Source organism: Pseudopodoces humilis, chromosome 15 (assembly GCF_049639895.1).
Source record: "Pseudopodoces humilis isolate 2021_Gansu_Grassland_sample_001 chromosome 15, ASM4963989v1, whole genome shotgun sequence".
NCBI classification, from domain to species: domain Eukaryota; kingdom Metazoa; phylum Chordata; class Aves; order Passeriformes; family Paridae; genus Pseudopodoces; species Pseudopodoces humilis.
In genome coordinates this window covers 16,774,148-16,796,259 of record NC_142214.1, presented here as the reverse complement: position 1 = coordinate 16,796,259, position 22,112 = coordinate 16,774,148, and the positions used below count along the sequence as shown (strand labels likewise).

General features: G+C 55.1%; 4 protein-coding genes across 6 annotated transcripts; 2 read left to right on the top strand and 2 right to left on the bottom strand.

Annotated features, from left to right (window-relative positions):
- Positions 1-874: 874 nt before the first annotated feature.
- RPL36A (ribosomal protein L36a) lies at positions 875-3,966 on the bottom strand (the record flags this gene model as incomplete). Its single annotated transcript, XM_014256536.2, has 5 exons — positions 875-943; positions 1,029-1,151; positions 2,618-2,685; positions 3,384-3,489; positions 3,727-3,966. Coding segments are annotated over 5 exons (558 nt in total), but the record flags the coding sequence as incomplete, so codon positions are not given.
- A 764-nt stretch (positions 3,967-4,730) lies between these two features.
- BTK (Bruton tyrosine kinase) lies at positions 4,731-15,573 on the top strand. 2 transcript variants are annotated; one of them, XM_014256392.2, is made up of 19 exons: positions 4,731-4,850; positions 7,658-7,839; positions 8,003-8,101; positions 8,339-8,407; positions 8,929-9,010; positions 10,387-10,515; positions 10,613-10,680; positions 11,220-11,401; positions 11,690-11,752; positions 11,989-12,043; positions 12,363-12,445; positions 12,546-12,673; positions 12,819-12,893; positions 13,222-13,393; positions 13,660-13,876; positions 14,129-14,193; positions 14,650-14,768; positions 14,876-15,033; positions 15,127-15,573. In XM_014256392.2, exons 2-19 carry the CDS (start codon positions 7,699-7,701, stop codon positions 15,196-15,198), a joined length of 1,977 nt encoding a protein of 658 aa, XP_014111867.1. In that variant the 5' UTR covers positions 4,731-4,850; positions 7,658-7,698; the 3' UTR covers positions 15,199-15,573. The 2 variants fall into 2 exon arrangements, with proteins under 2 accessions (XP_014111867.1, XP_014111868.1); XM_014256393.2 differs by lacking the exon at positions 4,731-4,850 and adding an exon at positions 5,880-5,969.
- An 84-nt stretch (positions 15,574-15,657) lies between these two features.
- On the top strand, positions 15,658-18,122 carry TIMM8A (translocase of inner mitochondrial membrane 8A). 2 transcript variants are annotated; one of them, XR_001331779.2, is made up of 3 exons: positions 15,658-15,850; positions 16,219-16,912; positions 17,061-18,122. XR_001331779.2 is itself a non-coding variant. In XM_005527430.3 (2 exons), exons 1-2 carry the CDS (start codon positions 15,728-15,730, stop codon positions 16,378-16,380), a joined length of 285 nt encoding a protein of 94 aa, XP_005527487.1. In that variant the 5' UTR covers positions 15,658-15,727; the 3' UTR covers positions 16,381-17,039. The 2 variants fall into 2 exon arrangements, 1 of the variants encoding a protein (XP_005527487.1); XM_005527430.3 differs by lacking the exon at positions 17,061-18,122 and having other exon boundaries at positions 16,219-17,039.
- Positions 18,123-18,255: 133 nt separating this feature from the next.
- On the bottom strand, positions 18,256-22,099 carry LOC102110788 (magnesium transporter NIPA2-like). Its single transcript, XM_005527431.3, has 5 exons — positions 21,751-22,099; positions 21,591-21,647; positions 20,495-20,585; positions 20,116-20,276; positions 18,256-19,198 (listed from the first exon to the last, which is right to left on the bottom strand). The coding sequence occupies exons 1-5, from the start codon at positions 21,866-21,868 to the stop codon at positions 18,579-18,581; spliced, it is 1,047 nt and encodes a 348-aa protein (XP_005527488.1). The 5' UTR covers positions 21,869-22,099; the 3' UTR covers positions 18,256-18,578.
- Between the last annotated feature and the right edge of the window lie 13 nt (positions 22,100-22,112).

Here is a 22,112-nt window from a genome sequence, read left to right as displayed (position 1 = left end):
ACAGCACTCAGTGAAGCTGACATAATACAGCCATACAGTCCACACCACAGGCCAAAGCCACCACTGCCTATACAAATCTGAATAGGCCATCACATCAGCCAATATTTAATAAGCAAAAACAGATTCCCCTACATTCAGTAACTGAGTGCTCTCAATCATGAAGATGTGAAGAAGCATCTCTCCATCCTCCAGCTCCATTTCCACTATAAGGAAGTTTTCCTTAAGGATGAACTCTGCATTGCATTCCCAGCACCTGCTACCAGCAGACTTCCTACTCACAGAAAAGTTCCTCTCTAAGGGGAAGCGATCCCCACAATCTACCACACTCTGGTTGTTGCCCATTTGAAACTTCACTGCTGTGCTTGGCCTTCTTCCTTCAAGGAAAATGCTAAGAGAAGCCAACAGCACAGGGGAAGGCAGCTGAGGCCTGCTGCACCATGTGCCAGGGGCAACCACAGGCACGGAGCTGTCCCTCACCTCTCAGCTGCCACAGCTGAGAGGCACCTGCCTAATGATCTAATTAGAATTAGGCACCTGCCTAATGGTGCAGGTACCAAACCCACTGGCTGCTCCAAGGCTATTGCTCCTCAAGGCAGGACAGCAGTTTATAAAAAGGGGCCTACAGCCAAGTGCAGGGACTGTTCAGGGGAGTTCATAAACGAGCCTGCACCATGTTCAGGCAGAGAGGTCACTGGAACCCATTACAAAACACCTCTTGGAAACACAGTAAAGAGATCCCAGCCATTGGCAGGCATTTTTCAATAGCCACGTCAAAAACTGTTCTGTTAAATGGTTCTGCAAGCAACACCTCCCTGCCGAGTCGATGTACTCACAGCTCCCACCCCAAGAGAAAACACATTAAAAAAGCAAGGGATCAATCTAATTACTTTAATACGGTCCGTAACGATGAGTAGGATGATGCTCAGAACTGGATCACCTGGCCCTGTAAGAAGCAAGAGACAAGAGTGAGTTTATTCACCACAGGGTATTGCCCCCCTTTCTCAGCCACTCACAGAACACAAACTCACCTTTCTCTTCTTGTCTCCTCCCAGCTCAAAGTGCTTGCACCTCTTAATTGCCAGCATCCTCTTGGATCTGCAGTTGGGCTCCACACACTCCAGCCTCAGCACAATCTTCTTGGTGGTCTTGGCCTGGGAGGAGGAGCAAGGTGCTTCAATGAACCAGGCATCCCCAAGTAGACAAATTGCTGCTCTCAGGGAGAGCTTGTTCCCTGCACTCCTGAACACTTGGTTTGTTCCCAAAGTGTAGAGACTACAAACACAGTGAGGCTCCACTGAAAACAAGACACTTTAAAGATCAGTACAGGAGTAAAGTGGATCTGTATCTCCACAAAAAGGGTGCTGGCTAAAGCATTCACTAGGGCAGGGTTGGTTCCTGCAGGGATCAGCCATGCTGGAGAAGTCTGTTCCACTGAACAGAGCAAGAAACTTGTACGTTTGCGGTGTGGGAGCACAGACTAGCAGTGCTCAGGAGAAATACAGAAGAAAATTGGGAAAAAGAAATATCTGGAAGCAACACAACCAGCAAACTTTCTCTGGAAGCAGTAGTGACACAACAGGCTCAATGCAGCCCTGCAGCTACTCAGAAGTTGGATGAAACCTGGAAGACTGCAGAGGAAAGAATCCAAAACTGGGATGCTGCTGTAGCAGCTGGTCAGGGCTGTAACCACCAGCTAAAAACCTCAGGTAGTCATCCATACAATGCTGACGGAAAAACAGAAATGCGAATTGCAATGTACAGGTAGAGAGTGCCAGCACTGCAGCTGCTTAGTGCACCCTGCTTGCAGAAGCATTTTCTTTCCCCCCTTCCTGGCACAAAGTCAACTTGAAAACCTTCTGCCTTATTTTTTACTTCTTGCTGGAAGGTTTCCTGTACACCTCCAGCAGGACACCAGGGCTTCCCAACAACTAGCCAAGCAGCTCTATGACCATAACTAAACAATTCACACAAAGTAACAAATCCACCCACTGGGTTCTGCTTCCCCACTGTAAATACCACACCAAACAAGCAGACAGCTCCTTTCCCTTTGCCAAGCCCTTCCCCTTGGGCAAGCACTGAGAGAAACATTCCTTTCACTGCAGATGTCCCTCCCAGAAAGACCCCACTCCCCTGCAGCATCAATGCTGAGAACCTGCTCTGCAAACACAGCCCAAGTCACCCTACAAATGAGGAGCATCTCCATGAGACAGGACAACAAGGAGATGAGCCATGTATTTGATGGGAGTTTACAAGGGAACTGGAGAAGGACTTTTCATAAGAGCACAGAGTGACAGGGCAGTGGGAAATGGCTTCACACTGACAGAGGTCTGGCACAGGTTGCCCAGAGAAGCTGTGGCTGCCCCATCCCTGGAAGTATCCAAGGCCAGACTGGATGGGCCTCAGAACAACCTGGGATAGTGGAAGGTGGCCCTGCCTCTGGCAAGGTGGGAACAAGATGACCTTTAAGGTCCCTTCCAACCCATTCTGTGATGAGGAGGGGGTGCCTGCACAGCAGCACAGAGACACAGCCAGAGCAGAGCACTGAGGAATCCTCCCTCAGCTGGCTATGTGGGTTGCCAAGGAAGTTTCCTGTTCCTGAGGAACAACACTCACTCACCTTTTTACGGAAGATGGGCTTTGTCTGGCCCCCATATCCACTCTGCTTCCGGTCATAGCGCCTCTTTCCTGCAGGAAAAAATGGCTCAGGTCAGGCAACAACCAAGGAGATGCTACAAGCACAACTGGCAATTCCTAAATCCCAGCAGAACAAGGGCCTCCCTCCTCCAGCAGCCTCGTGCTTGGCCCATGGCCACAGCTCTTGTACTATCCCCAAAAGTGGAATATTTCCCTCGCTGTGCACCCAGCAGACACACAAGGTCAAAGGACTTGATTTATTCAGAGTTCTATGCAGAAAAGGGTGCTGCATGGTAAATCCTCAAAGCCAGCACACGAAGGGCCAAAAACATTTATACACTCCTGTTCAGGTGATATTTGCATAATTAATGCACATCACTACTGGCAGAGCTACCATTAGATTCACTTTCTTTCACCTGACTTAACACCCAGCACATTGTAAACTCACAGCCCGTGCTCAGCAGGCTTGGGCTCCAGAGTCGTGCTTTCACAGCCAGCTTGGTTCACCCAGAGCACATTCTCTAATTAGTTAAACATTTCTATATGATAACCATCCCAAACTGCGCTGGGTTGACAAGTCCTTAGGCTTCCTCCCTTTGTCTTACTTTTTTAGTTCCCTTTATTGTACACAACATCCTTTAGGTCAAGCTGTCCTCCCCAGCCATACAAATGTTCCCAATCAACACCACTCGTGCAGGGCACACGACACCCGCAGCGCACGCAGCTCTCCGGAGCGAGCCCGTCCTCACCCTGCGCGTAGAGCGAATCCTTCCCCTTCTTGTACTGCGTGACCTTGTGCGGCTGGTGCTTCCCGCACTTCTTGCAGTAGGTCCGGCGGGTTTTGGGCACGTTCACCTGGAGGAGAAGGAGAGAAGTCTGTCAGGGCCGCTGCGCATACGCCACATCCCGCTCCGAAGGCCCCGCTCCCGCCCTTCCCCTTCCCTCAGGCCCCGCGCTGCCATCCGGGGATGGGGAAGCCCCCGAACCGGCCTGGCCGCCCAGCACGCACCCATGGCAGCGGAGGGAGCCCGGCCCGCCGCAGCCCCGAGGCGGATGCAGGCGGATGGAGCCCGGCCCAGCTCCCGCACTCACCATCTCGGCAGCAGCGGCAGCCCGGAGAGGAGGCGCGGGGCGGAAGCGGAAGTGGATGTGAGCTGGGGACCATAGAGAGGAGAGCGCAGGGGAGCTCGGGGCACGGCGCCCCCTGGCGGTGGGAGGAGAGCAGAGCGGCAGCCATGGCGGCAGGGGGCTGGGTGTGGGCCTGGGTGTGACCGGGCTGGGGCCTGTGGGATCTGCCGCCTGCAGGTGACGTCCAGGTGTTTCAAAGACAAATTATCTGTCAACAGAGTTGTCTTGTTAAGGTTTAGGGCTTGATAAGTTTCAGCGATCTCAGACCTGGCTGGGAGTTAACAAGGCTTGGGAAGAAGGATTTACCACTGATAGTGTGCACAGAGAATTCAGAATTTAGGAGCACAAGAACAACTGGCAGAACTCTCAAGACAAGGATGTAACTAGCAAAGCTAACTCAACAACTGTGCTGAATCAGCTCTGAGTGGATAAGAGAGGTTCCAGCATGGGGAGATCACAACACCAACCCACGGACCACCGACCCAAACAAAGAGAAAGACTGAACATGTGGCCTAATTAACATAAGAAGCGAGGGAATCATTTAACAGTACAAGTTAGAATGCTAATGAATTATGTCATCTGTAGCCAATGAAGATTAATGTTTTAATTTGCAAAAATGTATAAACAGTGAAAAGTTTAGATAGTCACTCTGCTGGCTTTGTAAATTTGCCACCAAGACCTCTTTCTGCACAGAACTGTGAATAAACCAAATACCTCGGTTCTGTTTGGGGATCAGCCTCACGTACATGGGGTGAAAGAACCCATTTTGGGACAACATAAGAATGGTCAGCCAACTCAGCCAACACCTGGCACTGCCCACAGCCCAGGCAGGCTCTGGCCATGGCCTGTGGCCGGTGGCCTGGTGACCCCATGGCAACAGCCCAGCTCTCTGCAGGAGGAAACACGAATGCTGCCTCTGAGTCAGAAAACTAAAAAAGGGGAACCGAAAGGGTGGGGTTGGCCGGCCCCATCCTTCCTCCCTGAGCACCCTACCGCCTCTCCTCGTCCCTGCTGCCACAGCCACCCCAACCCGCCGGGGTGGGCACGGCAGGATCCCCGGCTAGCCGGAGCGGCGGCGGGAGGGCTCGGTGAGTATGGAGCCATGGCATGGGGCAGCACTGGGCTCTGGGCTCCTGGGCACCAGTGGGGCCTGGCTGATGTGGCTGTGGGACAGCAGGGGAGGCGGGAGCCTCCATGTGGCCTGTGCTGGTGGCCTCACACCTCTGCTGAGCTCCTCGGGGACAGGACAGCCATGCTGGGCACAGGACACACGGGGCAGGTGAGCCAAGCTGGGAGGGCTCTGCCTTGTCCCACAGCCTAACCAGTTCTAAGCAGGTGGCATCTGACCGCGGTCACCTGGCCATGGGGCTGTGGGGCGGAGTGGGGGTGCCAGGGGCTGCAGGCTGTGCTGGAGCAGGAAATCACAGTGGTGTGTGGATGCCAGGGACCCAAGGGGTGGCCAAGAGCAGGGGTTGGGGGTTCTGCTAGTGTTTTTGGCCATTCCTCATCTGTGTTTTTTGTGGGCGCTGCTGGGGTGCAGCCCTGGGTTTGCTTACAAGTCTCGCATGCAGGAGTTTTCCCCCTCTATCCCTCCCACCCATCATTTTTGGCACTCTCAGGGTTCAACCTGAAGCATGGGGGCTGTGAAGTTTGTCACTCACACTTTGTCACCCTTCCTATGCTGGGACACAGTGTCCAGTGGCATGAGGCCAGCAGTGTGTGCTGGGCCTGGTGGTCTCAGAGCACGCTGAGCCGAGGTGTGAGCACGGCAGGAAGTCACACCAGCTATGGGACACAGGACCTGCTTCCACCCACCCATCTGCTGTCACAGCACAGCAGTGGTGGCTGTGGGGGTGAGCCCTGTGGGGCACCCACCACGCCGAGGACAGGCAGGGACAGAGCAGGTCTGGTGGCAGTGCTGGGGACAGGGAGGCTGAGCCGTGCTGGGGCACAACAGCCCTCTGAGACACTCATTGTCCTTTCCCCTCTGGCAGTTCCATCCAGAGGACACAGTGAGGATGTGTCCCACCTGCCTGGCACTGCTGGCCATGACCCCGCTGCTGTGACTCCAGGGAAAGCTCCAGGGACCCGGCACTGCAGTTGGGATGGGCTGGAGCCCAGGGCCCCTCTGCTCAGCTCCTGTGTCTGTGCCAGGGAGGGCAACAGGAGCCCTCCTGCTCTTGGGAATCAGCAGCCACACTTTCTAAGTAGGGAAAATGAGGCACAGGGCTACAGGGTGGTTATGGGATCACCTGGGGCTCATCCACCACCCTGCCAGCAGTCTGGGGGTCAGGGGCACACCAGCCACCTGCAGGGACCCCAGATCCCACTTGCTGAGGCCTCAGTCAGCATGCTCAGGCTGCTGTTTTTTCCAGAAGACTGATGACTAATTTTTTAAGTTGGGGGCTTTTTTTTTGACCACCCAAACAAGCTGGAAAAGTCTGAGCCGTAAGAGTCACAAGGAGGGAAGAGGGAAGCCTGGGAGAGGGAATTCTGCTTGTCCCCAGTGCTGTGGGCACTGCCAGCAGGTGGGAAAACACCTCTGCTCCTCATCCCCATGCTGGGGCATGCCCTGGAGAGAGGCACAGTGTATGGGACTGGCTCCTGGCATCTTTGTTCCCCACCTGACCCCTGTTGTGAGCGAGCCAATGCCCACCTCCTGTGTGGGGAGAGTGGATGGAATACTCAGCTGGGGAATGGGGGGCTGAACCCCTAACTCTGGCCCACCTCTGAGCCTCCCCCTGAGGAGATGAGCTGTGGGGAGCAGGAGAGAAAAACAGCTTCTCCCAGGTTGCTTTCCAAAGCTGTGCTTATAAGAGGAAAAAAAGGGAACAAGGTGTGGGTGAAGGGGAAGCACAGACTGTAGGTGGTCAGGCAGGAGACATGGAGCCAGGCTCCAGGGGATCCCAGCTCAGCAGTGGTTCCACACAGCTCACTCATTAGCTCCCCAGACTGCAGTCAGGTGCTGGTCACAGCCCACAGCTCCAGCCACGTGGCTCTGGGGGCCCACCTGGGGGTCACAGTTCCTGAGTACACCATGAAATACACGGGCTGCTCCAAGGATGGGCCAAGGGAATTTCCAGCCCCTAAAGGCCAGGCAGCAGTGGGATGCAGAGCTCTCGTGAGCACTTTCCTGCCCTGCCCTGCCCTGCCCTGCCCTGGAGAGGCTCAGGGGAGCTTTGCTGATGGCTGGGGGAGGATTTAACCTCTCTGCCTGCTGGCTGGAGGCAGCCCTTCAAGCCTGGCCACTGACAAGTGCTGCTCACAGGGGAGGAAGTGTGGTTGAGCTCCATCCCTGCACTCCTGCGGGCTCCATGGACACACAGGGGAAGGATGACTCTGGGGCTACTCCGTGCTCTCAGCAGCACTGCACTGTGACTTTTCAGGGTCAGGACCTACCCATGGCTTTTTAGGGATTGGTCTCCCGTGGCCACCCCTTGCACTCTGCCAAATCAGCACGTCCCCAGCACAAAGTGGCTGCGGTGGGGCAGGAGGAAACAGCCCACACAAACTCACATGCACAGAGCTGGAGGGGAGGAGCGCCTGCGGGGTGTCACAGCCGGCTCCGTTCTCCTCTCTGGGGCTCCAGGCTTCCCCCTTTTCCCTCTTTCCCCAGCTCTCTCTGTCCATCTTGCATATCCTGGGGGCCTCTTCAGCAGGAGTAGGGGCCATCCGGGTGGTGGCTTTGTCTGCAGGCTGGTGAGAGGGGCCAGGAGAGGTCACATCACAAACCACCCACACTGACCTGCCCTCACACCTCTGCGGCTGGTTGCTCCTGCTGTGGGGGTCCCAACACCCCCTGTCTGCCCTTGGGGCAAGGGGGAGAGTGCACCTGAGCGAGGTCCAGCAGGCTTTGGGCTGAGCAAGCACCGTGTCAGCATTGTCTTGTCCACAGCAACCTGGTGAGTGCAGCACAGGAGAGACCAGGGGGTTGACATGGCCAGTGTCATCCTGGAGAGCATCTTCTTGAAGCGCTCACAGCAGAAAAAGAAAACATCTCCCCTCAACTTCAAGAAGCGCCTGTTCCTGCTGACGGAGAGCAAGCTGTCCTACTACGAGTATGACTTTGAGCGGGGGGTGAGTCTGCAGCCACAGGGGCTGCGCCATGCCAGTGTCCAGGGGTCACTCACTGTCCCATGCCAGCACGTAGCCCAAGGCTGGTTGGACAGGGAGGGGGGTCAGTTTGAGTCTCTCTGGGTCTCCACATGGTGACTATTTGAACTAAGAGTGTCTCTTGCAGCGCCGGGGCAGTAAGAAGGGCTCCGTGGACATTGAGAAGATCACCTGTGTGGAGACAGTGGCACCTGAAAACAACCCTCCCCCTGAGCGACAGGTCCCGGTGAGGAGGGTCCCAGGGTCCCTGCAACTGTCCCCTCGCTGGGGGAGTAGGGAGAGTCCCTGGGGTGGTGGCAGTGGGGGACAGCCCTACTGGGAGTGGGGGGCTCTGTCCTTACCATATCAGGGGTCCAGCTTGATGCAGAGCAGGAGGATGCCAATAGCTGTGGTCTTGCTCCAGAGGAGATGCCAGCAGCTGAGCAACAGGATGCCAGCATCCATCTCTGCCTCTCTCTTCCAGAGGAAAGGGGAGGATTACAACAACATGGAGCAGATCTCAATCATCGAAAGATTCCCCTACCCCTTCCAGGTGAGTTTTCGCTGCAGCCTCTGCTGATCTACTCTGCCTGGCAGCAGGTCGTGAGGGGAGGACCCCACAGGGGCCTGGGATCAAACACGGCATCACTGCCCCAGTGCCAGGTGTCACTCAACTACCTGGAGACACTCTGCTGCTGTCCACACTGCATGGGGCAGCCAGGTGAACCTCTTTGAGCCCCGAGCTCTGTTTAAGATGGAAACCTGCTTCAGAGCTCTGTCCTGCCCCTTTCAGTCCCCTGGCTGATGCTGGAGGGATGCTGGCTGCACACTCAGCCCCCAGCCCAGCTGCCTGCCCTGCTGGCACCCAGTGCACCCCCGGCACACCGAAAGTCAGAGAAGGAAGTGGAAAGTCTCGGGGGAGGGGGCTTATTTTTAACCTCTTTGTCACGGTCCCTCGAGCACCGAGCACCATGCGGGGCCAGCAGACACCAGTAGGGCTCAGGGTGGCCAAAAGGCTCAGTTCCCCCCTGGCAGCCAGCTCTGCCCGCGGTACTGAGGTTCGTGGTCCTGCAGGTGGTCTACGATGAAGGGCCCCTCTACATCTTCTCGCCCACAGAGGAGTTGCGCAAGCGCTGGATCCATCAGCTGAAGAGTGGTGAGTGCAGGGGTTCTGCAGCTCCTTTGGGAAGCTGTGCCTGACCCACAGTGCCAGGCTCCCAGCAGCTTGCTGGTTCATGGTTACCTATCCCATGCCTGAGGAAGAGCGAGCTGCTCCTGCCCAGGGCAGGTGGGCACTGTTGCCCTCTGCAGCACCATGGCTGAGGCTCCTTGCCCTCTCACAAACCTGCTCCAAAGTGGCTCAAGCAGGCTCAGAAATCATTGAGGGCAAGAGGAAATAGCAATTGTGGCCATACAGCCCTGCTGCCTTGGCATGTGAGGGCTGAGTGCCCAGTGCTTTAGGAAACATGGACAACAAGCTTGCTGGGAACCAGTGTGCATCTCTTCCAAACCACCCCGAGCCTTGCTCAGTGATGCTGGGCTAATACTCAGCTGGGTGGGTGCTCCCTCCTGGAGCTGGGAATGTGTTGCACCAGCACTGTGCCAAGGGGCTCCAACCACCCAAAATCAGCTGGAGCCGCCTGTACATGCCTCCTGGTGCGTGTGTGTGTGTCTTTCCGTGGCTTTGTGCTGGCAGGGTGGGATTAGCTGCTTGAGTTGACACGGGGAAGTCAGCTCGAGCGAGGCGGAAGAGGGGCAGGCCGATAACGGGGAAGTCGCTTATCTCACAAGAGCCCCAGCAGAGCAGCCAGTCCTCTCCCCACTTCCCTGCTGAGGGAGCAGGGCTGCTCTGGCAGCTCAAGCCAGTGTAGAATCCACAAGGAAGAGAGACAAAATGCTGCCTTTTTGCTGACGAGATGTCCTCCTCTTAGTCCACCAGAAAACAGGCTCTCTGCACCCCGTGCAGCTGCTGTGGGCCAGCCCCAGGCTGTTGGCAGTGTTTAGGCACATCCAGTTGTCCCTCTAGCTTGGGGACAAGCATGAGGAAACTGCTTGGCAGGGGAATATTCTCTCTGCAGGGGAAGTCTCTGAGCAGGCACAGTGTGGTGGCAGTGCCCTCCTCTCCCCATGGAAAAGCCAGGCACAGCACTGGCCTCCCACCCCACTTCTGGAAAAAAAGGGCTCAAAAGAGCTGTCAACCATAGGCCAGAGCAGCCTGGGGGTTATTGGATATTTGGGCTAGCAGGAGTCCTTCTGTTACTGGCTCCAAGTGCGCTCATGCCCCTCTGCAGAGCTGCTCAAGAGCTTAAATCAGATCTGAGAGCCAAGCCTGGCCCTTCCCTGTGGCACAGGGATTGCATAGCCACAGCACTGAAACAAGAGTGGTAAGCTGAGGGAAATCTGAACATCAGGGGACAAGGAACAGCAGCACAGCTGAGAGGAAATTATTTAATGCAGCTGACCACTTGCATTCAGGGAGCAGAGCACTCTTGCAGCAGGCTGGCTCACACACATCTTCCTCCTCTGCCACAGTGATTCGGTACAACAGCGACCTGGTCCAGAAGTACCACCCCTGCTTCTGGATCGATGGCCAGTACCTGTGCTGCTCCCAGACAGCCAAGAATGCCATGGGCTGCCAGATTCTGGAGAGCAGGAATGGCAGTAAGACACCAGGCACCCTCATCCCCCTGCCCTGGGGGGGCACCCACAGGCAGGGACCGGGATCTTTTCTCACCCTAGCCTCTCCTCTGTTCTGAAGGTTTAAAAGTCGGGCGGTCACATCGCAAGACAAAGAAGCCCCTTCCCCCAACTCCTGAGGAGGACCAGGTAAAGACCAGCGTTAGGGTTTGCTCCAAGGTGCTGGAGAAAAGGTCTACCTGGAGAAAGCCAACATGATCAATGACTGCTGAGAGGTGTACAGGCCAGGACTCTGCTCTGGGGAGGGATGTCAAGATGGTGACTGTCATGGGGTGACCTAAGGGAAAAGGAGCTTGAAGCAGGGGATGGACCCCAAAGGCCAATAGCAAAGTCAAATGATCTCAACCCTAAGGCTTCCCAGGACAGCTGAGAGAGACCTTTTGGCTTAACCTGTGACTCGTCCAGTCTACATCAGTTGATGTAGGACTCACTGGTTAAGCCAAAAGGTAAAGAGAAAACACTTATCTTTTGTGGAGATGGGGAAAAATGTTTTGATAAAAAGTCCAGGGAGACAAAATTTGTGTTCTGGTAGAGATACATGTGGGAGCTGAGACAAACACTGTGCTGACCTTGCCTGAGACCTCTGCCCTGCCAGGCTTGGGAAGGGTCTCACGTGGTGTGTGTGCAAGCCTGACCATGTCCCACGCTCTCCCTCTCCCTGTGGGAAGATGGTGATGAAGCCTGTGCCTCCCAAGCCAGCCCCCAGCACAGCAGGGGAGATGAAGAAGGTGGTGGCCCTCTACAACTACGAGCCAATGAACGCACAGGACCTGCAGCTGCAGAAGGGCGAGGAGTACTTCATCCTGGAGGAGAGCCACCTGCCCTGGTGGAAAGCCCTTGACAAGAATGGGTGAGAGCTCCCACTGCCCATGGCCATGGCTCTGCAGCACTGCCCTGCCCTGGTGCTCAGGCACTGGTGGGCAAACACACCCCTCTGGCACCCCAAGGGTGAGGACTGGCTGCCTGCCCACCTGCGGGCTGCCCAGGGGAGGAGGCTGAAGCCAGCTGGGATGTCAGTCCTCCCCAGATGGGTTTGCACCAGGTTTTGAACCCACTTCTACTCAGCCTCCTGAGACGAGGATATCCTTTCCCCTTGGCCTCCTCCATCAGAGTGTGACCAGCCCCTTTTCTCCTGCAGGAGGGAAGGATACATCCCCAGCAACTACGTCACTGAAACCAGAAATTCCCTGGAGATCTTTGAGTAAGAGAGGGCACAGGGACCTGGCAAGTTGCACTTGGTTGGAGACATTTTCCATCTGGTTGTTACCCCTGCACAGCCCATGAGCCCAGCCTGGCTGGGTCATTCTCCCTCTTCCACCTTCTCTGACAGCCTCTAGCCCCTAGCAGCCATCCCTGCCCTGCTCTCTGCACGGCCTGGCTGGGCCAGGGTCAGACTGGGCTGTGGAGATCTCCCTGATGGCTGTGTCCATGTTCCAGGTGGTACTCAAAGAATATCACTCGGAGCCAGGCGGAGCAACTGCTGAAACAGGAGGTAAGTGTTGCCTCCTGAGGCTGGGTCTGGTCTACACACCAGCCCTCCATGGGCTGTTCTCACATTATGTCCAGCATGGCACCAACCCTGGTTTTTCTGGGAGAGGAATATTTCCCCAACAGCCCCAGGAACCTTCCCTATCCCAATGTCACCTCCTTCAGGCAGCCAGTTCAAGAGATTGCCTCCCATGCAGGGATTGGAAGTAGGACACACTGCATCCTCTCCAGCCATGAGTGATCTTCACTCACTTTAAGTTTTGCCTGTTACAGTCACACACAGTCCCCACAACCACCTAGTGCCCTTTCCCTTTCTGTTTTAGGGTAAGGAAGGGGGCTTCATTGTCCGAGATTCCACCAGCAAGACAGGGAAATACACTGTCTCTGTCTATGCCAAGTCCTCTGCGTAAGTGGCTCTAAGAACAGCTTCTTCCTCCCTCAGACGGGTACCTCTCACCCCCTGCCCTTCTTCCCCATGGCACTGACCTCAAGTTCTCCCTCTCCAGAGACCCCCAAGGCACGATCCGCCACTATGTCGTCTGCTGCACCCCCCAGAATCAGTATTACCTGGCAGAAAAACACCTGTTCAACAGCATCCCAGAGCTTATCACCTACCACCAGCACAACTCTGCAGGTCAGTGTTCTGGAGCCAGTGTGGAGCCAGCAGTGTTTTCACTGGCACTGCAGTATCCCCACCTTCCTGTGCCGAAGGCAGGAACTGTGTTCCCTGCTGGAATGTGCAGGTAAGCCTAGAGTGGCAATCTGCTGCTGTGTTTCAGGGCTCATATCCAGACTGAAGTACCCTGTGTCTCAGCACAAGAAGAGTGCTCCTTCCACAGCTGGCCTTGGCTATGGTAAGCCAGTCTGGGCCACCTCACAGTTGCCTGGTTGCAGGTTTGTTCCTGCTGGCAGCAACTTTCCCAGGCTGGGATCCTGGCTGTCCCATGGCTCATAGCCTTCCCAGGAACCATTTCCCAACTGCCCTCTGGTGACAGTATTGACCAAAGACTCCACAAGGTACCTTGCTCCCATTCCCTAGAGTAGCAGGTCTCTGATTCTGTGGATGAATTTTCAGGCAGAAAATGCTTGTGAGCTTTTCTTGGGCTTGCTACACCAGATGACTGTGAGCACCATGCAGGGAGGCAACCTGCACCCACATGACACTCACACTCTCTGTCCTAGGGTCATGGGAGATTGACCCCAAGGATCTGACCTTCCTGAAGGAACTCGGGACGGGGCAGTTTGGCGTGGTGAAGTACGGGAAATGGAGAGGCCAGTACAACGTTGCCATCAAGATGATCAGGGAGGGCTCCATGTCAGAGGACGAGTTTATTGATGAGGCCAAAGTCATGATGTAAGTGGTGAGCACTGTGCAGGTCAGTGCTAGATGCTCCTTGCCAGAATGGCTGCACTCCTGGGAGGTGTGGAGGGACAGTCTTGGGCAATCCCATATTCTGCAAAATGCATCCAAAATCCCACTAATTTTGTTGCTGATTCCTTGGTTTTCCACTGTCAGCTGGACCAGAAGCACCTTCTCTTCCCAAACTCTCCTTATTCACAGGTACTTCCTTTGCTGCCTGGCTTTCTAGATGCTCAGAATTGCCTTTGTCCCCAACACAGGAACCTGTCTCACGAGAAGCTGGTGCAGCTCTACGGGGTCTGCACTAAGCAGCGTCCCATCTTCATCATCACCGAGTACATGGCCAATGGTTGCCTCCTGAACTTCCTGAGGGAAACACGGCAGCGGTTCCAGCCTGCTGAGCTGCTGGAGATGTGCAAGGATGTCTGTGAAGCTATGGAGTACCTGGAATCCAAGCAGTTCCTGCACAGAGACCTGGTAGGGCTGTGGCTGCTTTCTTCAGGCAAAATCCCACTGGGGAAGTCGCCCCTACACAGATAAATAGGATGCTTGGAGGCCTCGGTTGCTCTCTGCTGAGGACTTTCTAGCTTGCCCCAGTCCAGGTGTACTTGCAGGACAAAGTGAGATCAAGTGTTCAGTGGGTGGGGATGAGATGAAGTTCACCTGCTACAGGGGGATGGAAGAGGCAAGAGCAGGTAGAAGTAACTGCCTCCACCTCTCTATTCACAGGCTGCTCGAAACTGTTTGGTGAATGACCAAGGAATTGTGAAAGTGTCAGATTTTGGTCTTTCCAGGTCTGGTAAATGTGTCTGTGTCACTTTGCTGTGTCTGTCTCAGTAATCCATCTCCTCCTTCCATCAATTCTATACTTTAGTCTTTGCCCATACCACCCTCCAGCTCTGCTTTCCCATTGTCTTCCCATTTCATCTGCGTGGCTTAAACTTCTTCTCCACTTTCCACCATCCCTTTCTTACTTCCCCTGCTCCCTTTCCCCCCTCTCTTTGCATCTTGTTTCCCCTACCTCCAGTCTCCTGGCTGCAGATTTCTCTCCACATCCCCCTTTTGCTGTGCTTCCATGTCAGCCAATCTCTTCTGCAATCCTGACTAACACACACTTACTGCTGAAACCCATGCAGAGCTGCAGCCTCTGATCATTCTGAGCTGCCCATTCCTTTTGGGCTTGGTCAGTTGTGTGGAGGAGCAAAACGTGAAGTCCAAGTGAGGCACCCTGACCCATTTTCCTGCTGCAGGTACGTGCTAGATGATGAGTACACAAGCTCCATGGGGTCCAAGTTTCCAGTGCGGTGGTCTCCTCCTGAAGTGCTGCTGTACAGCAAGTTCAGCAGCAAGTCTGACGTCTGGTCCTTTGGTAAGAGCACAGCATTGATGATTTGGAGGTTGGGAACTGCTTTGCCAACCAGGTGCACGCACAGGTGCTCCCATGCCATGAGCTCTCCCTGCTGTTCCCCCCAACAGGCGTCTTGATGTGGGAAGTTTACTCCCTGGGAAAGATGCCTTACGAGAGGTTTAATAACAGCGAGACAACCGAGCACGTCATCCAAGGCCTGCGCCTGTACCGGCCGCAGGCGGCTTCAGAGCGGGTCTATGCCATCATGTACAGCTGCTGGCATGAGGTGAGTGGCTTTCACCCCCGGTGCCACCTCCAGCCACCCTGGTGTAGCTGGGGCAGACACGGGCTCCAGCCAGGCTCCCCTCTCACCCCACAGAAGCCTGAGGAGCGCCCCACCTTCAGCACGCTGCTGGGCAGCATCCTGGACATCGCCGATGAGGAATGCTGACCATGGGTCCTGCCCGCTGACCCCTGCCCAGCGCTGCCATTGCCCAGCAGGACAGACCCACACACGGCTGGTACCGTGGCACGGTTGTCACAGACACAGCATGGGCGTGCAGAAGCCTGGGGGACCCCCACGGCCATGTCTCAGCTCTATCACAGGCTCAGAGCTTCATCACATCTCTGGAACTCTATCACCGCCCTGGAGCTCCATCACATCCCCGGAACTCCCATCACACCCCAGACCTCCATCACATCCCCGGAGCCCCATCACAGCCCGGAGTCCCGTCACATCCCCGGTGCCCCATCACAGCCCGTGGCCCCACCGCTCCGGGGGGGTCCCGCTCCGGTGCGTTCCCGGACAATAAACCATTCCACGGCCTCCCGGCTGCGGCCGCTCCGCCCCGCCGGCAGGGGGCGCGGGCGGGCGGGCGCGCAGGCGCGGCGCGGGCGGAAGGGGCGGGCGCGGCACCGGCGGCACGTGAAGGTCGCGGCGCGGCGGCACCGGGGGGGCCCGGGGGGACACCGGCAGCGCCATGGACGCGCCGTCCGCCGCCGGGCTGGGCGGGGCCGACCCCCAGCTCCAGCGCTTCATCGAGGTGGAGACGCAGAAGCAGCGCTTCCAGCAGCTGGTGCACCAGATGACCGAGCTCTGCTGGGTACGGGCGGCGGGCAGGGCCGCCGGCTCCGGTGACCCGGTCGCGATGGTGGGGCGAGGCGGGCTGGGAGGCCGCGCAGACCTTTGTCCCCGGGGGGAGGAGGCTGATGGGGACAAAATGGAGCCGCCGTGGGAGCAGCCCCAGCTCCGGTGAGCACAGGGCGGGAGGGGACGGCTCTCCGGGCACGGCGGGGCGGGAGAGCCACGCGTGGGGACGGCTCAGATGCGCCCGAGGGTCCCGAGAGGATCGGGATCTCCAGGTGGGGGGAGCGTGTCCGAGGGCTGGAGATGCCCAGAGGCAGGGCCCGGTGCGGGTGGGAGGGTCGGGCTGCGGTGCTCCCGGGACCAACGGGACCCCGCTGTGTGCAGGAGAAGTGCATGGACAAGCCGGGCCCCAAGCTGGACAGCCGGGCTGAGACGTGCTTCGTGAACTGCGTGGAGCGCTTCATCGACACGAGCCAGTTCATCCTGAACCGGCTGGAGCAGACGCAGAAGTCCAAGTCGGCCTTCTCGGAGAGCCTGTCCGACTGAGCCGGACCCAGCACCCGCCAGGCCAGGCCCTCGCCCATGCCCACTCCTGGTCACTCCGCTGCTCGAAAGAGGCAGGATCAGCTCGGGGGGCGGGTTAGGATTTAATTAAATGCCAGTCTCGGGGAAGTTGCAGCCAGATGAGAGCCCACAACAGACACAAGGATGCTCCACGTCGGGGTGATGTGCTGCTCCCGGCCCCGCGGGCCAGCGGCCGCCTTTGTGCCAGGACCGCGATGCCACGCAGGGAGCATTTGGAATGTGCCCCCTGGGCTGAGCAGAGGGGTGCTGGTGCTCGTTTCACAGATGCTCCCAGCGCTGATGGGAAGCTGGGCTCTGGGTGAGGCCAGCCCACGGTTGCTGCCTTAAACAGTGCTGCACAAACCAGCCCTCCTGGGCACATCCTCACCTGCCCCCGGGCACCATCGCTGCGCTGCACAGGCTGGGACAGGCACCCTGAGCAAGAAGAGCATGTTGGGAACAGTGATCATCCCAGCCAGTGCCACTGCTGGAAAATACTTCCAGGCTTCCATAGGTAAATCATTCATATGACCAAGTGACCAATTTTCACACTGCAGCACAACTCTGTCAATGCTGACTTGCTCCATTAACTGCTTTCCCTGGGTAAATGTAATAAATAATAACTGGGTCAATTTTTAATATGAGATTCTCCTTTTTTTCAGATATATCACTGCTGAGAATGGAAAATCTGGCCTTCTTGTCACTCCCCCTTCTTCCCAGTGACACTATTTATGGCAAAATTAGTAGGAAGGGGGCATAACTGTCTTTTGGCTAGCAGGCCTTTTTTGAATTCTGATTCGTTGCTCAATTAATTTGATCTCATGAATCAAATTTGTTTCTGGGAGAGGCTGTGGCCTTTCCTCTTCTTCCCCAAAAGGTTAACAGTTCCTGCTGTCCTGGAGAGTCGTTTCTTTAGAGAGACTAAATGTAGGGAATAGCTAACCACCTGCTTTATAACCTGGTGCTCCTTCACCTGTGGAGGTCACTGGTGGGAGGCCTGTGGGTGTGTCTTCTGCCCCCAGGACACAAAGAGGAGCTTCAAACTGGAAAAACAACCAACTACTGATCAGCTCTCTGGGAAGGCAGCAGCATTTCAGCAGTGCTCATATGCTGCAGGGCTCTGGGAAGCCTGGAATGACACTGACAGTGGAGCTCTACACAGGAGAGCTGTGATGATTTACTGCCTGGTAAAGCAGTTCTGCACACTGACCCACTGCAGGGCTGCTGGACAGAGCGTGTGAGCTCCTAATGTGGGTGGCTTGTAGCCAGCAGCCTTCCTGGGAAAAAGCTCAGGATGTTCAGCAGCTATGCAGATGTAAACCTGTGTCAGTAAGGACACAGCTGTCTAGTTATCGGTCAGAAACTTACCTCAATAGCTAAGGACTAGGTTCCCAGAGTAGGTAATTCCCTCTCCTCTCCTAACTGGAGTTTCTCTGGAGCACTGACAGAATTCTTCCTACCCTTGTGATCCTCCATGCCTTCCAGTGTTCACCCAGCTCTTGGTATAAATGTATCACTTAGCACTTGGTAACTGAAGAGATCAGTTTTTAATAGAATACAGGAAGCTTCATCAACCTGCACAGCAGACGTTGCATGAAGAGGTTGGTCCCTCTGTAAGAGCCACAGCAGCATGTGGCAGCACCACTGAAGTTTCCCAGTTTGGGCTGTATTCTGTTTTTGGATGTGAATCTGTAAATAAATTCTAGCAGAGTGAGCAAAACCAAGTACTTGACAGAGGAATTTTTGCATTAATACTCTCTGTATGTCACCTTTAAAGCCAGATATCCATCTTCTCTCCATGTAACCTTAGCACCATGTTAAATTATTTTGTAACTGTTAATTCTGGTTTTAAAAAAGTGTGATACTCCCCAGATGTGTGACCTGCCGTGGAGTCAGGGTTAGCACTGTGTTAGTGCTGCAGGCCTCTATTTGCACAGCCGAGGTCTGAGTCCTGATGAGGGCAGATCAGTTCTTCACATAAAAGAACAGTGGAGAAGCACAGGCTGCCAGGAACTGGGCAGTTCCCAAGGCTCCTGTCTGCAGCCACAGGAGGCTGCTGGCCCTGTCAGCCTCCTGTCAGTGGGGTGGTACCTGGGGCACGCAGAAGGTAGCTCACAGCTCCTGCAGCAGCATGTTCAGCCTTGGCAGTGGGAGCAGTTCAGATGCTTCCTCACCTGCTTTCACTTCTCCTCCTCCTCCTCTGCACTCTGAGAGCCCTTGTCCTGCGAGGGCAGCAGAGGCTGGTGCTGACAGGACTGATGTCTGTCTGCACTGCTCCAGGATGGGTGTGGGTCTGCCCTGCCTGGCTGCAGGAACAGGGGCAGGAGGTTGGGGGTGAAGGGCATGTCCCTGAAGGCGTGCAGGAGGAAGATGCCGGACACAATGGTGAGGAAGCCGCTGATGGAGCCGATGATGTTGTCCAGTACCATGTGCTGCCACTCCTTGAAGAGGATGGCTGAGCACATCATGACCGCTGTGGTGAACAGCACATAATATATGGGTGTGACCACTGAGGTGTTGAAAATGTCCAGGGCTTTGTTCAGATAGTTGATCTGGATGCTGATGCAGATCACCAGGCACACCAGGAGCACCCAGCCCAGGGGTTCCTTCAGGACTGGCTTCCCAGAGAACAATTCCTTCAGGGCGATCCCCAGGCCTTTGACGCAGGATACGGACAGTGAGCCAATGGCAGAGCAGACCAGAACATAAACCAGGACATTGCTCTGTCCATAACGGGGCCCAGCCACAAAGATGAGCAGAAGGGAGCTCACCAGGACACACAGAGCAAATACAATGAATCCTTGGGGAAAGAAAAATTCAAGAACTCCCATCAGAACACAGCAGCACCAGTGACATATGACTGAAGAGCAAGTAGAGATGGAGGACAGGCAGGTAACTGCCCCATCAGCCTTTCTGGCCTCCATCTGAAGGGAACAGAGCTGGAAAGCCTGAGCAAAGCTGCAGAGACAACAGCAGCTCATGACAGGGTCATCACAAGGCAGGCTGTTGGGGATACAGTCTGCTGGGAGGGGCAGGCACACAGCCAGGCTCCAGAGCACTAGCAGAGCTGGGGGGCTTTTGACCAGTCCAGCAGGAGGCCCAGGAAGATGACAGAAGGCTTGGGAAGCCATGGCTGGACTCTGCAGACTGGTGGGATGAAAAAGGGCCACATCACAGGAGTACCCTGCCAGTGCTCCCCCCAAAGAGCAGCAACATCTACCTGTTACTCTGCTTTTCTCTTCTTACACTTCCTTCCTCCATCTCCTTTGGCTTATTCTGCCATTTGTGCTATTTCCTACATCATATCCTTGTGACTTGATTCATCTTCTAACATAAATACCAGGACTACCTGATCTTGGGCATAACTCCTTGAATTCTTTTGCCTTAAATTCTTCTGCCTGAATTTCCTCTTCTGTCTTCTCTCAGCCACACCACTATCACCCTTAGGTACAGGAATTCCCTCTACAATTCCTGGTACTGCCACACACTAATCCCTTCTGCTGACAGCTGCACCTCATTTCCGCACTTTTTGCATTATACCTCACAGACAGTAAAAAAAAACAGTCCACTTGGTAACTATTAATGATTCCAGTGGTGTGTGGAGAACAGAAACAGCTCAATTACCATTTAGTTCAGTCCTTTCCAATCTATCCAAGTTGTATCCCACCTTCTAATGTCACTAGCCTGAAGTAAACAGGAATCCTTTTATTTCAGTACCTGGATCTTTCAGCTTCTCTGCCATTGACTCCAGGCTGGAAACCTCTTCTTCCTGTGGAGCATGTATCACCATCACAGTGGAGCCCAGGATACTCAGGATACAGCCAATCTTCCCATGAACATTCAGCTGCTCATTCAGGAAGATGGAAGACAGAACTGCACTAAAAAGGCAACAAACAAAACCAAAACAAACAAACAAAAACAACAAACAAAAAACCCATCAAAACTGCAATTAAAAATCAAATTTTAAATCAAAATAAATTGAAAATCAAATCATCAATTAGGACAAGAAATGGATACCTAAGGGAAGAGAGGAGAGCAACTGCTTTCATCACTAAGGGCTGGCAGGTGAAGTGAGGCTGTTTCTCAAGCTGCTTACCTGACAAGGACACTCAGAGCACCCAGTGGAGTTACCAGTGTTGCAGGGGCAAAGGCATAGGCAGCAAAATTTGCAGCTTCTCCAACTCCCACTGCAAGAGAAACTCCTGTGAGCATCAAAGTGGGAGCAATTCACCATAATACAAGTTTGAGTGTAGTCAGAAAAGCCTCCGTTTCCTCCTGAGCATCCTGTTTCTCTGAGGTATATTGAGCAACCAGGGAAGAACAGCACCAACAAGAACCAGCAGAAGCCCCACAGGTTGTGTTGGGAAGAGAAGGCTCAGTGTTCTGCACAGTGATCCTTAGTCACATGTGCCTCTACAGTGAGCAGCAACCACAGGAAAGTATTTTCGTAATTTCCACAAAGCTGAAAGACATCTGTTCCTTAGCCTGGAACAGCTTTTGCAGCTTTTTAAAGGGTAAATCAGTTATAGTTGGTTCTTAATATTGAAAATGTAAAGTAAAGCTGCTGAAATTGCTGTACACGGTACTGGATGTGCCATTATCACTACATCCTCAGGGCAGACCACTTCAGAAGCACTTAACCCAACCCAGCTAAACCAGCTCTTCAGCTCCTGCTTAGCAGAGAAACCTGGTAATGCACAAGACTTAATTTAGTTATAATTAAATCAACGTCATCATCAGAAACCTGGATAAAACTCAAGCAGTCAAACAAAAATGGTAATAACAAAACATGAAAGCGACTGGAAACAACCACACTCTTAAGAGGAAAGGCTCTGGAGTGACCTAATTGTGGCCTTCCAGAATGTGAAGGGAGCCTGCAGGAAAGAGGGAGAGACTTTTCACAAGGGTAGTGACAGGACAAGGGAGAATGGGTTGAAACTGAAAGAGAGTAGGTTTAGATAAGATACCAGGAAGAAATTCTTCCCTGTGAGTGTGGAGAACTGTAACGGGCTGCCCAATCCCTGGAAGTGTTCAAGGCCAGGTTGGACGAGGCTTGGAGCAACCTGGTCTAGAGTAAGGTGTTCCTATGGGAGGGGGTTGGAAAGAGATGATCTTTAAGGTCTCCACCAACGCAAACCACTCCGTGATCCCATGATAAGCGTGCCTTACCACAGTGTGAGCGCGGTACTTACTGCACAGCAGCCCTGCCCACCAAAGCCACTCTCGCAGGTACGCGTGCCCTCCTTGCCCTGAATGCGGAGGAAAAACGAGACACCTGAGATGAAGCCAAACACAATCCTGGTCACGATTCTCGGGGGAGCCAGCGGGAGCAGCCCCCGGGAGCGGCCGTACCTGCCCTGGCGCGGCCGCACAGCCGGAGCAGCCCCTTCTTCTTCAGGACGAAGCTGCCGCCGATGAAGGCGCTGGAGGCCAGGGCCAGCCCCAGCCCCGCGCCGAACCCGGCCCCCATGGGCACCGGCACCTCGCCGGCGGAGGGGGGACGGAACGGGAAGGAACGGGACTGGAACGGGGACGAAGCGAAGCTGGAGCGGGACAGGAGCGGAGCTGGAGCGGGGAAGGAGCGGGACAGGAGCGGGGACGGAGCGGGGCTGGAACGGGGTCGGAGCGGGGCTGGAACGGGGAAGGAGCGGGGCTGGGACGGGGTCGGAGCGGGGCTGGAACGGGGAAGGAGCGGGGCTGGGACGGGGTCGGAG

Bases quoted from the DNA above. Each gene is read 5' to 3' on its own strand.
- BTK (XM_014256392.2), top strand. From the start codon at position 7,699: ATGGCCAGTGTCATCCTGGAGAGCATCTTCTTGAAGCGCTCACAGCAG. The intron at 13,394-13,659 runs GTAAGTGGTGAG...TCCCCAACACAG, and splicing joins GATGAGGCCAAAGTCATGAT to GAACCTGTCTCACGAGAAGC. The intron at 15,034-15,126 runs GTGAGTGGCTTT...CTCACCCCACAG, and splicing joins TGTACAGCTGCTGGCATGAG to AAGCCTGAGGAGCGCCCCAC.
- TIMM8A (XM_005527430.3), top strand. From the start codon at position 15,728: ATGGACGCGCCGTCCGCCGCCGGGCTGGGCGGGGCCGACCCCCAGCTC. The intron at 15,851-16,218 runs GTACGGGCGGCG...CGCTGTGTGCAG, and splicing joins AGATGACCGAGCTCTGCTGG to GAGAAGTGCATGGACAAGCC.
- LOC102110788 (XM_005527431.3), bottom strand. From the start codon at position 21,868: ATGGGGGCCGGGTTCGGCGCGGGGCTGGGGCTGGCCCTGGCCTCCAGC. The intron at 21,648-21,750 runs GTACGGCCGCTC...CTCCGCATTCAG, and splicing joins GTGCGGCCGCGCCAGGGCAG to GGCAAGGAGGGCACGCGTAC. The intron at 19,199-20,115 runs GTACTGAAATAA...TCTTTCCCCAAG, and splicing joins AGAGAAGCTGAAAGATCCAG to GATTCATTGTATTTGCTCTG.